This window comes from Salmo salar, chromosome 01, assembly GCF_965601325.2.
Source record: "Salmo salar chromosome 01, fSalSal1, whole genome shotgun sequence".
Taxonomy (NCBI): domain Eukaryota; kingdom Metazoa; phylum Chordata; class Actinopteri; order Salmoniformes; family Salmonidae; genus Salmo; species Salmo salar.
The window spans coordinates 11,373,640-11,386,417 of record NC_138291.1 but is presented as its reverse complement, the minus strand read 5'-3'; the positions used below and the strand labels follow the sequence as shown (position 1 = coordinate 11,386,417).

General features: G+C 41.0%; 1 protein-coding gene across 2 annotated transcripts in view; it reads left to right on the top strand.

The window, feature by feature from the left end:
• The window catches only part of LOC106613138 (calcipressin-3), a 91,573-nt gene that overhangs the window by 63,675 nt on the left and 15,120 nt on the right, over positions 1-12,778 (top strand). For both annotated transcript variants that reach the window (XM_014215215.3, XM_045714232.2), the window contains one exon: positions 11,778-11,951. In XM_014215215.3, the coding sequence (XP_014070690.1) occupies positions 11,778-11,951 (174 nt within the window). The remainder of the gene's footprint in view (positions 1-11,777; positions 11,952-12,778) is intronic.

The window sequence follows — 12,778 nt, the reverse complement described above, 5'->3', positions numbered from 1 at the left end:
GTGAAGTGCACCTGCCCTCCTGCAGCAAAGCACCCCCACAACATGATGCTGCCAGCCCCGTGCTTCACGGTTGGGATGGTGTTCTTCAGCTTGCAAGCATCCCTCATTTTCCTACAAACATAACAATGGTCATTATGGCCAAACAGTTCTATTTTTGTTTCATCAGACCAGAGGACATTTCTCCAAAAAGTACAATTTTTGTCCCCATGTGCAGATGCAAACCGTAGTCTGGCTTTTTTTATGGCGGTTTTGGAGCAGTGGCTTCTTCCTTGCTGAGCGGCCTTTCAGGTTATGTCGATATAGGACTCGTTTTACTGTGGATATAGATACTTTTGTACCCGTTTCCTCCAGCATCTTCACAAGGTCCTTTGCTGTTGTTCTGGGATTGATTTGCACTTTTCGCACCAAGGTACGTTCATCTCTAGGAGACAGAACATGTCTCCTTCCTGAGCGGTATGACGGCTGTGTGGTCCCATGGTGTTTATACTTGCCTACTATTGTTTGTACAGATGACCGTGGTACATTCAGGCGCTTGGAAATTGCTCCCAAGGATGAACCAGACTTGTGGAGGTCTACACTTTTTTTCTGAGGTCTTGGCTGATTTCTTTTGATTTTCTGTCAAGCAAAGACGCACTTTTGAAGGTAGGCCTTGAAATACATCCACAGGTACACCTCCAATTGACTCAAATTATGTAAATTAGCCTATCAGAAGCTTCTAAAGCCATGACATCATTTTCTGGATTTTTCCAAGCTGTTTGAAGGCACAGTCAACTTAGTGTATGTAAACTTCTGACCCACTGAAATTGTGATGCAGTGAATTAGAAGTGAAATAATCTGTCTGTAAACAGTTGTTGGAAAAATGGCTTGTGTCATGCACAAAGTAGATGTCCTAACCGACTTGCCAAAACTATAGTTTGTTAACAAGTAATGTGTGGAGTGGTTGAAAAACGAGTTTTAATGACTCCAACCTAAGTGTATGTAAACTTCCGACTTCAACTGTACGTTTTTTGAAGGTATTGGTGCCTTATCCAATGAAAGATCTGAAATTTTAACTTCAGATGATACTTTTACATGGCAACAACATGGCAACAACGTGGTAACCATGAATAAAACCTCAATTACACTTCCTGTCATTTGATATGATTTATTAAGATCCACATTAGCTGACGCCAATGGTGACAGCAATTCTTACTGGGGTCCGACACAACGGAAAAGACATTACAGACAAAGGACTTCACAATTTACATACATTTAAAAACATTAACATGTAGTGTGTTTGTGCATCTATCAGTTACACATACAGTAGGTCTAAAACAGTTTGGGTCTAGAGTGTCTCCCCCTTTGAAGTGGGGGAGATAGTAATTTACATGTGAAAAATAAAAAGTTGCAGGGCTGCAATAATAATAAAATAAAATAATCATCAACATGTGTAGTATAATCACTCATACTGTACAGTACTGTGAGGGTTCTAGTTCTCATCAACATGTATAATCACTCATACTGTACAGTACTGTGAGGGTTCTAGTTCTCATCAACATGTATAGTATAATCACTCATACTTTACAGTACTGTGAGGGTTCTAGTTTTCATCAACATGTATAGTATAATCACTCATACTGTACAGTACTGTGAGGGTTCTAGTTCTCATCAACATGTGTAGTATAATCACTCATACTGTACAGTACTGTGAGGGTTCTAGTTCTCATCAACATGTCTAGTATAATCACTCATACTGTACAGTACTGTGAGGGTTCTAGTTCTCATCAACATGTGTAGTATAATCACTCATACTGTACAGTACTGTGAGGGTTATAGTTTTCATCAACATGTATAGTATAATCACTCATACTGTACAGTACTGTGAGGGTTCTAGTTTTCATCAACATGTATAGTATAATCACTCATACTGTACAGTACTGTGAGGGTTCTAGTTCTCATCAACATGTATAATCACTCATACTGTACAGTACTGTGAGGGTTCTAGTTCTCATCAACATGTCTAGTATAATCACTCATACTGTACAGTACTGTGAGGGTTCTAGTTCTCATCAACATGTGTAGTATAATCACTCATACTGTACAGTACTGTGAGGGTTATAGTTTTCATCAACATGTATAGTATAATCACTCATACTGTACAGTACTGTGAGGGTTCTAGTTCTCATCAACATGTCTAGTATAATCACTCATACTGTACAGTACTGTGAGGGTTCTAGTTCTCATCAACATGTATAGTATAACACTCATACTGTACAGTACTGTGAGGGTTCTAGTTCTCATCAACATGTATAATCACTCATACTGTACAGTACTGTGAGGGTTCTAGTTCTCATCAACATGTCTAGTATAATCACTCATACTGTACAGTACTGTGAGGGTTCTAGTTCTCATCAACATGTCTAGTATAATCACTCATACTGTACAGTACTGTGAGGGTTCTAGTTCTCATCAACATGTATAATCACTCATACTGTACAGTACTGTGAGGGTTCTAGTTCTCATCAACATGTCTAGTATAATCACTCATACTGTACAGTACTGTGAGGGTTCTAGTTCTCATCAACATGTCTAGTATAATCACTCATACTGTACAGTACTGTGAGGGTTCTAGTTCTCATCAACATGTATAATCACTCATACTGTACAGTACTGTGAGGGTTCTAGTTCTCATCAACATGTCTAGTATAATCACTCATACTGTACAGTACTGTGAGGGTTCTAGTTCTCATCAACATGTATAATCACTCATACTGTACAGTACTGTGAGGGTTCTAGTTCTCATCAACATGTATAATCACTCATAATGTACAGTACTGTGAGGGTTCTAGTTCTCATCAACATGTATAGTATAATCACTCATACTGTACAGTACTGTGAGGGTTCTAGTTCTCATCAACATGTCTAGTATAATCACTCATACTGTACAGTACTGTGAGGGTTCTAGTTCTCATCAACATGTATAGTATAATCACTCATACTGTACAGTACTGTGAGGGTTCTAGTTCTCATCAACATGTGTAGTATAATCACTCATACTGTACAGTACTGTGAGGGTTCTAGTTCTCATCAACATGTATAATCACTCATACTGTACAGTACTGTGAGGGTTCTAGTTCTCATCAACATGTATAATCACTCATACTGTACAGTACTGTGAGGGTTCTAGTTCTCATCAACATGTATAGTATAATCACTCATACTGTACAGTACTGTGAGGGTTCTAGTTCTCCCTCTTTCCTGCATTTGGCCGTAAGTTCTCATCTACATCACATCTTATGTCTTCTCTGGGGATGCATCTTGGAAAGTATCTTCTGGAATGTCTAATCCAACCCTGGCAGTCAGGAGAAGTGTCTCCACACCCCGCATTCATGGCATCTCTTAGGACATCTGGTCATGTGGATGGTGGTCATAAACCTTCCACCTCCACGCAGAGAAAAACTCCTCTATGGGGTTTAGGAAGGGGGAGTATGGAGGCAGGAATAGTACTGACATCCTGGGATGTGCAGCAAACCAGTCTGACTGCAGCAGAGTGGTGGAATGCCACATTATCCCACACAACAACGAAGGTAGGGGAGTTTCTTGCCCCTCTCTCCTCCGCTGGCACAAGTCGATTATGCAGGTCATCCAGTAAAGAAATGAGTCTCTCTGTATTGTAGGGGCCAATGAGTGGTTTGTGTAACAGCAAACCATCATTGAACGCTGCAGATTTGGTTGCACCCTTAAACCGTCCTCTCTCAAAGAGAGACCATGGTTTACAACATGGTCAATAATTGTGGCTCTTGTCTCATCAGAGACCACCGCTCTTGGTCTTCCTCTCCTTTGTCCTCCATGCATTCTCCCTCTCCCTGTCACTCTTCTTTCCCCACCAACCTGTCTTCCTTGATCCATGTTTCCAAACTAAACCATTCCGAAGCCGTCCTCTTTTTGTCACGGCTGTCGAAAGGATCGGACCAAAGTGCAGCGTGGTTGTAGTTCCACATTTCATTAAATCCGTGAAACGTTGCAAAACATAAATAACTGAATTTACAAAACAACAAACCGTGACGCAAAGAGAAACAAACACTACTCAAAAGATAATCACCCACAAAAACCCAGGAAGAAAAACTTCTACTTAAATATGATATCCAATTAGAGACAACGAGGACCATCTGCCTCCAATTGGAGATCATCCCAAACAAGCCAACATAGAAATACAAAAACTAGAACCTACGAACATAGAAATAGAAAACATAGAAAAACACAAAACACCCCCTGTCACGCCCTGACCTACTCTACCATAGAAAATCACATCTTACTATGGTCAGGACATGACACTTTTGTCTGTTTGGTAACGAGACTAAAAACAGGACACTTGGGTAGGCTTTCAGATGAAATTGCAATCAGCTGTGTTTTGAATGATTAAATATTCTGCTGAGATTTTCTATGTTTCAACCTGGTTACTGCAGAAATGCACTACCTTTGCCATCATTCTGTTTTGAATGTGTTTTTAACAGTTTTGGAAACAGTGTGTTAGCATTTGAAAACATGTGCTGCAAATATATCGTTTTGCAGGTGGTAGAGTATGAATGAGAAAAGAGTTCATGGATTTCGGAGAATGTGGTCATTGAATGCATTTTGTGTGAAAACAATGAAACATGATTCACAGTTTGATCCACTTCTGTTTTGCTGACTGTGTGAAGAGTTTTGACAATGTATGTTAGCAATTGAAAAAAACTGTAAATGAGTGTGGGGTATTTCAAAGTACAAGCTTATCACTCTGGGAGTTTGATGGCATGCAGCCTAGGTCCATTCCTGATTAGAGTAGGGCATGTTTCAGGTCCATGCCTGATTAGATTAGGGCATGTTTCAGGTCCATTAATGAATAGATTAGGGCATGTTTCAGGTCCATTAATGATTAGATTAGGGCATGTTTCAGGTCCATTAATGAATAGATTAGGGCATGTTTCAGGTCCATGCCTGATTAGAGTGGGGCATGTTTCAGGTCCATTAATGAATAGATTAGGGCATGTTTCAGGTCCATTAATGATTAGAGTAGGGCATGTTTCAGGTCCATGCCTGATTAGATTAGGGCATGTTTCAGGTCCATTCCTGATTGGAGTAGGGCTTGTTTCAGGTCCATTAATGAATAGATTAGGGCATGTTTTAGGTACATTAATGATTAGAGAAGGGCTTGTTTCAGGTACATTAATGATTAGAGAAGGGCATGTTTCAGGTCTATTCCTGATTAGATTAGGGCATGTTTCAGGTACATTAATGATTAGAGAAGGGCTTGTTTCAGGTCCATTAATGATTAGAGTAGGGCATGTTTCAGGTCCATGCCTGATTAGATTAGGGCATATTTCAGGTCCATTAATGAATAGATTAGGGCATGTTTCAGGTACATTAATGAATAGATTAGGGCATGTTTCAGGTCCATTCCTGATTAGAGAAGGGCATGTTTCAGGTCCATTCCTGATTAGAGTAGGGCATATTTCAGGTCCATTAATGATTAGATTAGGGCATGTTTCAGGTCCGTTCCTGATTAGAGAAGGGCATGTTTCAGGTCCATTAATGAATAGATTAGGGCATGTTTCAGGTCCATTAATGATTAGATTAGGGCATGTTTCAGGTCCATTAATGAATAGATTAGGGCATGTTTCAGGTCCATTAATGATTAGATTAGGGCATGTTTCAGGTCCGTTCCTGATTAGATTAGGGCATGTTTCAGGTCTATTCCTGATTAGATTAGGGCATGTTTCAGGTCCATTAATGATTAGAGAAGGGCTTGTTTCAGGTCCATTAATGATTAGATTAGGGCATGTTTCAGGTCCATTCCTGATTAGATTAGGGCATGTTTCAGGTCCCTTAATGATTAGAGAAGGGCATGTTTCAGGTCCATTAATGATTAGAGAAGGGCATGTTTCAGGTCCATTAATGATTAGAGAAGGGCATGTTTCAGGTCCATGCCTGATTAGATTAGGGCATGTTTCAGGTCCATTCCTGATTAGATTAGGGCATGTTTCAGGTCCATTCCTGATTAGATTAGGGCATGTTTCAGGTCCCTTAATGATTAGAGAAGGGCTTGTTTCAGGTCCATTAATGATTAGAGAAGGGCATGTTTCAGGTCCATTAATGATTAGAGTAGGGCATGTTTCAGGTCCATTAATGATTAGAGTAGGGCATGTTTCAGGTCCATTCCTGATTAGATTAGGGCATGTTTCAGGTCCATGCCTGATTAGATTAGGGCATGTTTCAGGTCCATTAATGAATAGATTAGGGCATGTTTCAGGTCCATTAATGATTAGAGTAGGGCATGTTTCAGGTCCATTCCTAATTAGATTAGGGCATGTTTCAGGTCCATGCCTGATTAGATTAGGGCATGTTTCAGGTCCATTAATGATTAGAGAAGGGCATGTTTCAGATCCATTCCTGATTAGATTAGGGCATGTTTCAGGTCCCTTAATGATTAGAGAAGGGCATGTTTCAGGTCCATTCCTGTGTAGATTAGGGCATGTTTCAGATGGGTCACTGAGCTCATGGATAATTCACAGTTTGAATAGAGGCTTAAAGGGACAATACAATACAATACAATGCAACACAGAACAACACAATACAACAGACTTTAACATAATGTCAAGAAGTTGTGTCAGAAGTAGTTGGTTTTAAAGTTTCAGGAAGAGAATTTATGCCAATTATGTCAACGTTTTGGTCCTTTTATTCATATTTGTGAAGTAGTCTTGAAGGCAGGATTGTCTGGAACATAGCAGACAGAAACAATAGGGAAAGGGGGAAAGCTAGTCAGTTGTACAACTGAATGCATTCAACTGAAATGTGTCTCTGAATCAGAGAGATGCAGGGTGCTGCCATAATCGACATCCACGTCTTCGGCGCATGGGGAACAGTGGGTTAACTGCCATGCTCAGGGCTAGAATGACAGATTTTTACCTTGTCAGCTCGGGGATTTGATCCAGCCTCCTTTCGGTTTCTGGCCCCAACACACTAACCGCTAGGCTAGGCTAAATTGAGGCCTGTCATAGCATGAGTTGAAGTTACCATGATGTAATCATTATGTCATAATGGCGTAACTGTAATTGGATGAAATCACTCACCGTACCGTAGCAGAGGATACCATACATCTACACTGAGGTTCTTCAACATCCTGTTGTTTACTATGACATCAACTTTTTAATCACCCTGTTTCACTGGCCTGTCATGCTTACCTAACACCTAGACCCAGACCAAACACACCTATGTTTACCTTACTGTGTGTGAGGCACCCAACCACTCCTGCCTGTTTTTCACATTACGCACTACACACTATGCACTACAAACTACGCACTACACACTACAGACTACACACTACTCACTACACACTACGCACTACGCACTACTCACTACACACTACAGACTACACACCAAACACTATGCACTACACACTACACACTACAGAATACGCACTACACACTACAGACTACGCACTACACACTAGACTACGCACTACACACTACACACTAGACTACAGACTACGCACTACACACTACAGACTACGCACTACACACTACAGACTACGCACTACACACTTCGCTCTACACACTACACACTACATACCTCATCTTAAAGGTGTGCCTGTCTTGTCTTTTCCTTGTGCACAACAACACATCACCAGATTACACAACAACACATCACCAGATTACACAACATCACCAGATTACACAACAACACCAGATTACACAACAACACATCACCAGATTACACAACAACACATCACCAGATTACACAACATCACCAGATTACACAACAACACATCACCAGATTACACAACATCACATCACCAGATTACACAACATCACATCACCAGATTACACAACAACACTTCACCAGATTACACAACAACACATCACCAGATTACACAACAACACATCACCAGATTACACAATATCACCAGATTACACAATATCACCAGATTACACAACATCACCAGATTACACAACAACACATCACCAGATTACACAACAACACATCACCAGATTACACAACAACACATCACCAGATTACACAACATCACATCACCAGATTACACAACATCACATCACCAGATTACACAACATCACCAGATTACACAACATCACCTCACCAGATTACACAACAACACATCACCAGATTACACAACAACACATCACCAGATTACACAACAACACATCACCAGATTACACAACAACACATCACCAGATTACACAACAACACATCACCAGATTACACAACATCACATCACCAGATTACACAACAACACTTCACCAGATTACACAACAACACATCACCAGATTACACAACAACACATCACCAGATTACACAACATCACCAGATTACACAACATCACCAGATTACACAACAACACATCACCAGATTACACAACATCACCAGATTACACAACAATGTTAGTCAGCCCCTGTCTTGGCGTGCACGAGAGGAGTGCACGAGAGGAGTTTATCCATCTGAGAAATGTAATTACTCTCCTTACCAACCTGTTACTATAATCAGTAATGTCTCATACCTTGACACGTCCATATCTCCATATCAAATTAAATTTGTCACATGCGCCGAGTACAACAGGTGTAGACCTTACAGTGAAATGCTTACTTACAAGCCCTTAATCAACAATGCAGTACATTTAAAAAAAAAAAAAAGACCTTTAAAAAAAAGTTACAAATAATTAAAGAGCAGCAATAAAATAACAATAGCGAGGCTATATACAGGGGGTACCGGTACAGAGTCAATGTGCGGGGTTACAGGTTAGTTGGGGTACTAATGTGTGTGTGCTGGACAATACTATCGGAACAAGAGGTGAATTGCATGGAATTACAATAGTAAAGACTGACACATACACGTATCAATATTATTTTTGTTTTATTTTAAGGACTAATTCTCATTATGTGTCATAGTAAATGCTTCATTCATTCAATTGTGTCCTTTTAGTAAAACTATGGTGCCTTCGGGAAGTATTCAGATCCCTTGACTTTTCCACATTTTGTTACATTACAGTCTTATTCTAAAATTGATTAAATTGTTGTTTTTTCATCATCCTACACACAATACCCCATAATGACAAAGCAAAAACTGTTTTTTAGACATTTTTACTAATTTATTAAAAATAAAACACTGAAATTTCACATGTACAAAAGTATTCAGACCCTTTACTCAGTACTTTGTTGAGGCACCTTTGGCAGCGATTACAGCCTTGAGTCTTCTTGGGTATGACGCTACAAGCTTGGCACACCTGTATTTGGGGAGTTTCTCCTATTCTTCTCTGCAGATCCTCTCAAGCTCTGTCAGGTTGGATGGGGAGCGTTGCTGCACAGCTATTTTCAGGTCTCTCCAGAGATGTTCAATCGGGTTCAAGTCCGGGCTCTGGCTGGGCCATTCAAGGACATGAGACAAGGAGACTTGTCCCAAAGCCACTTCTGTATTGTCTTGGCTGTGTGCTTTGGGTCGTTGTCTTGTTGGAAGGTGAACCTTCGTCCCAGTCGGAGTTCCTTAGCACTCTGGAGCAGGTTTTCATCAAGGATCTCTCTGTACTTTGCTCCGTTCATCTTTGCCTCGATCCTGACTAGTCTCCCAGACCCTGCCACTGAAAAACATCCCCACAGCATGATGCTGCCACCACCATGCTTCACCATAGGGATGAAAAAATAATAATCAAAGATGTTTGAAATGTCTCTGTGGACAAAATCAACATTAACTCTCAGCAGAAATAAAAGTTGTACAAATCTAATCTTTCTGTACAGTTCATTTGTATGAAAATGCATGCTTTCCAACAAAGTAACCTTTGCTTGGCCTCCCTGACCAAGGCCCTTCTCCCCTAATTGCTCAGTTTGGCCAGACGGCCAGCTCTAGGAAGAGTCTTGGTGGTTCCAAACCTTCTCCATTTAAGAATGTCCTTGGGGACCTTCAATGCTGCAGAACTGTTTTGGTACCCTTCCCCAGATCTGTGCCTCAACACAATCCTGTCTCGGAGCTGTACGGACAATTCCTTTGACCTCATGGCTTGGTTTTTTTTTCTCTGACATGCACTGTCAAATGTGGGACCTTATATAGACAGGTGTGTTTTTCCAAATCATGTCCAATCAATTGAATTTACCACAGGTGGACTCCAATCAAGTTGTAGAAACATCTCAATGATGATCAATGGAAACAGGATGCACCTGAGCTCAATTTCGAGTCTCACAGCAAAGTGTCTGAATACTTATGTAAATAAGGTATTTCAGTTTTACGTTTTTTATAAATTTACAAAAATGTCTAAAAACCTGTTTTTGATTGTCATTATTTTTTATTTTGTTTAACCTTTATTTAAATAGGCAAGTCAGTTAAGAACAAATTCTTATTTACAATGATGGCCTACCCCGGCCAAACTCTAACCCGGACAACGCTGGGCCAATTGTGCGACGCCCTGTGGGACTCCCAATCACGGCCAGTTGTGATACAGCCTGGAATCGAACCAGAGTCTGTAATGACGCCTCTAGCAGTGAGATGCAGTGCCTTTGACCGCTGCTCCACTGGGAGCCCGAGTCTGGGGTACTGTGGGGTATTGCGTGTAGATTGCTGAGGATTTTTGTATTTAATCCATTTTAGAATAAGGCTGTGATGTAACAAAATGTGGAAAAAGTCAAGGGGTCTGAATACTTCCCGAATGCACTGTATATAGACCCTAAAACTCTGTGTGTTGGACGATACTATTGGAACAAGAGGTGAATTACATGATATGATCTTATGATCTTGTACCAATAGTAAAGTCTGACACATACGCCTACAGTACACATAACAATATTAGTTGTGTTTCATTTTGAGGACTAATTCTTATTTTGTGTAATAGTATATGCTTCATGCATTCAATTGTGTCCTTTTAGTAAAAAACGACAGTATGTATGTGATTCTGTTCAGCCGAATTCTATCACAGTTGCTCTAGCCCAAAATGGCACAGCCAAGCCGACCAGCAGGCAGTCGGCACCAGTTCCTTCTAAACGTTGCCTAGTTTCATGGCTACTTGTCTTCCCTCTCTCCGGAACAGGTTTGATGAGAGAGAAAGAATAGTCTCCTTGAAACTCCACTAACCGTTGCATGTGCCCCTAGAGTCGCACCACAACACAGGACGGGGGGATACAACAAGAGGATCTATGACATGGGACACCCCTATGTCCCCTATTGCTCAAATGACAGGATCATATCCTGTTTCAAATGGCTGAATGATTCACCTACCCTTTCTGCTACTCCCATCTCTCCCACTGTATTTTTGCTCCCTTTGACGAATGAATAGAATATATACATTATTGTCCCTTTTGTGAGAAACGGAAATGTGGGCCAGCCACGTAGCAGTGCCCTTGGGCTATGCTACCTTACAAACAATGCCCAACATGATGTGGCATGCTACACGTAGCTTCTTGAAAGTCATGTTTCTTGAAAAATGGATTACTAACATGCAAAACATGTTGGGACTGTATCATAAGTAAATACCAACATATCAAACAAGGAACATCAATGCAATGTCATAGTTAGAAATTTCCAAGCACAAACCTGTGATAGAGCTAGAAACATGAATTGGCGTTTTAATTAATAGCTATGTAAACAGGAAGTTAGTAGTGCTAAAACTACAGCAAACAGTAGAACTACATAATCAACATCTTGTAACATACACCAGAATGCTGTTTTTTGAATAGATTTTTCCTTTAACGAAGACATTTCAGGACAGGTGCAGGGTCATCTGTAGTCTAAAATGGCCGTCCTCTCTTTCTTTCCTTCTCTCCCAGGAGAGGTTCGAGGCCCTGTTCAGGATCTATGACGAGCAGACGTCCTTCCAAATGTTCAAGAGCTTCAGGCGAGTCCGCATCAGTTTCAGCACTCCGGAGGCGGCCGCCCGCGCTCGCATCGAGCTCCATGAGACTGAGTTCAACGGCAAGCAGCTCAAGCTCTACTTTGCCCAGGTGAGTGAGCTCTTCTTGGGGGAAGGTTTGGGCCGGAACTGGGGCCTGTTGGGAGATATGGGAGTCATTACAGTCCAGGTTAGACCTGCCTTTTTAGTCTGTTTTCTTCCAGTTAGTCTGTTTTCTTTAATTTGGTGCATAATGAGCACGACCCCAGGTATTACAGAGGCTAAACTCAGAGCAGTATACTGAATCCTAGGGCATGCACTCTACTCTCCAAGGGTGTGAAACTGGCCGCAACAACACTGGCCCCAACAACACTGGCCCCAACAACACTGGCCTCAACAACACTGGCCTCAACAACACTGGCCTCAACAACACTGGCCCCAACAACACTGGCCCCAACAACACTGGCCCCAACAACACTGGCCTCAACAACACTGGCCTCAACAACACTGGCCTCAACAACACTGGCCCCAACAACACTGGCCCCAACAACACTGGCCCCAACAACACTGGCCCCAACAACACTGGCCCCAACATTACTTGCTCCAACAACACTGGCCCCAACAACAAATACATTGCATTCTGCTATAGTGAATGCGCTTACTGTAATTATTGTGATCAACCGCTTCTAGTGATCAAATTTCCAGAACTCGCCTTCTGAATTGATTCACCCCCTTGACTTTTTCCACATTTTGCTATGTTACAGCCTGAATTTAAAATGGATGACATTTAGATGTTTTGCCACTGGCCTTCACACAATACCCCATAATGTCAAAGTGGAATTATGTTTTTTTGAAATTTTTACAAATGAATTAAAAATGAAAAAATGTCCATTAATATTCAACCCCTTTGTTATGGCAAACCTAAATCCTTACTAACTC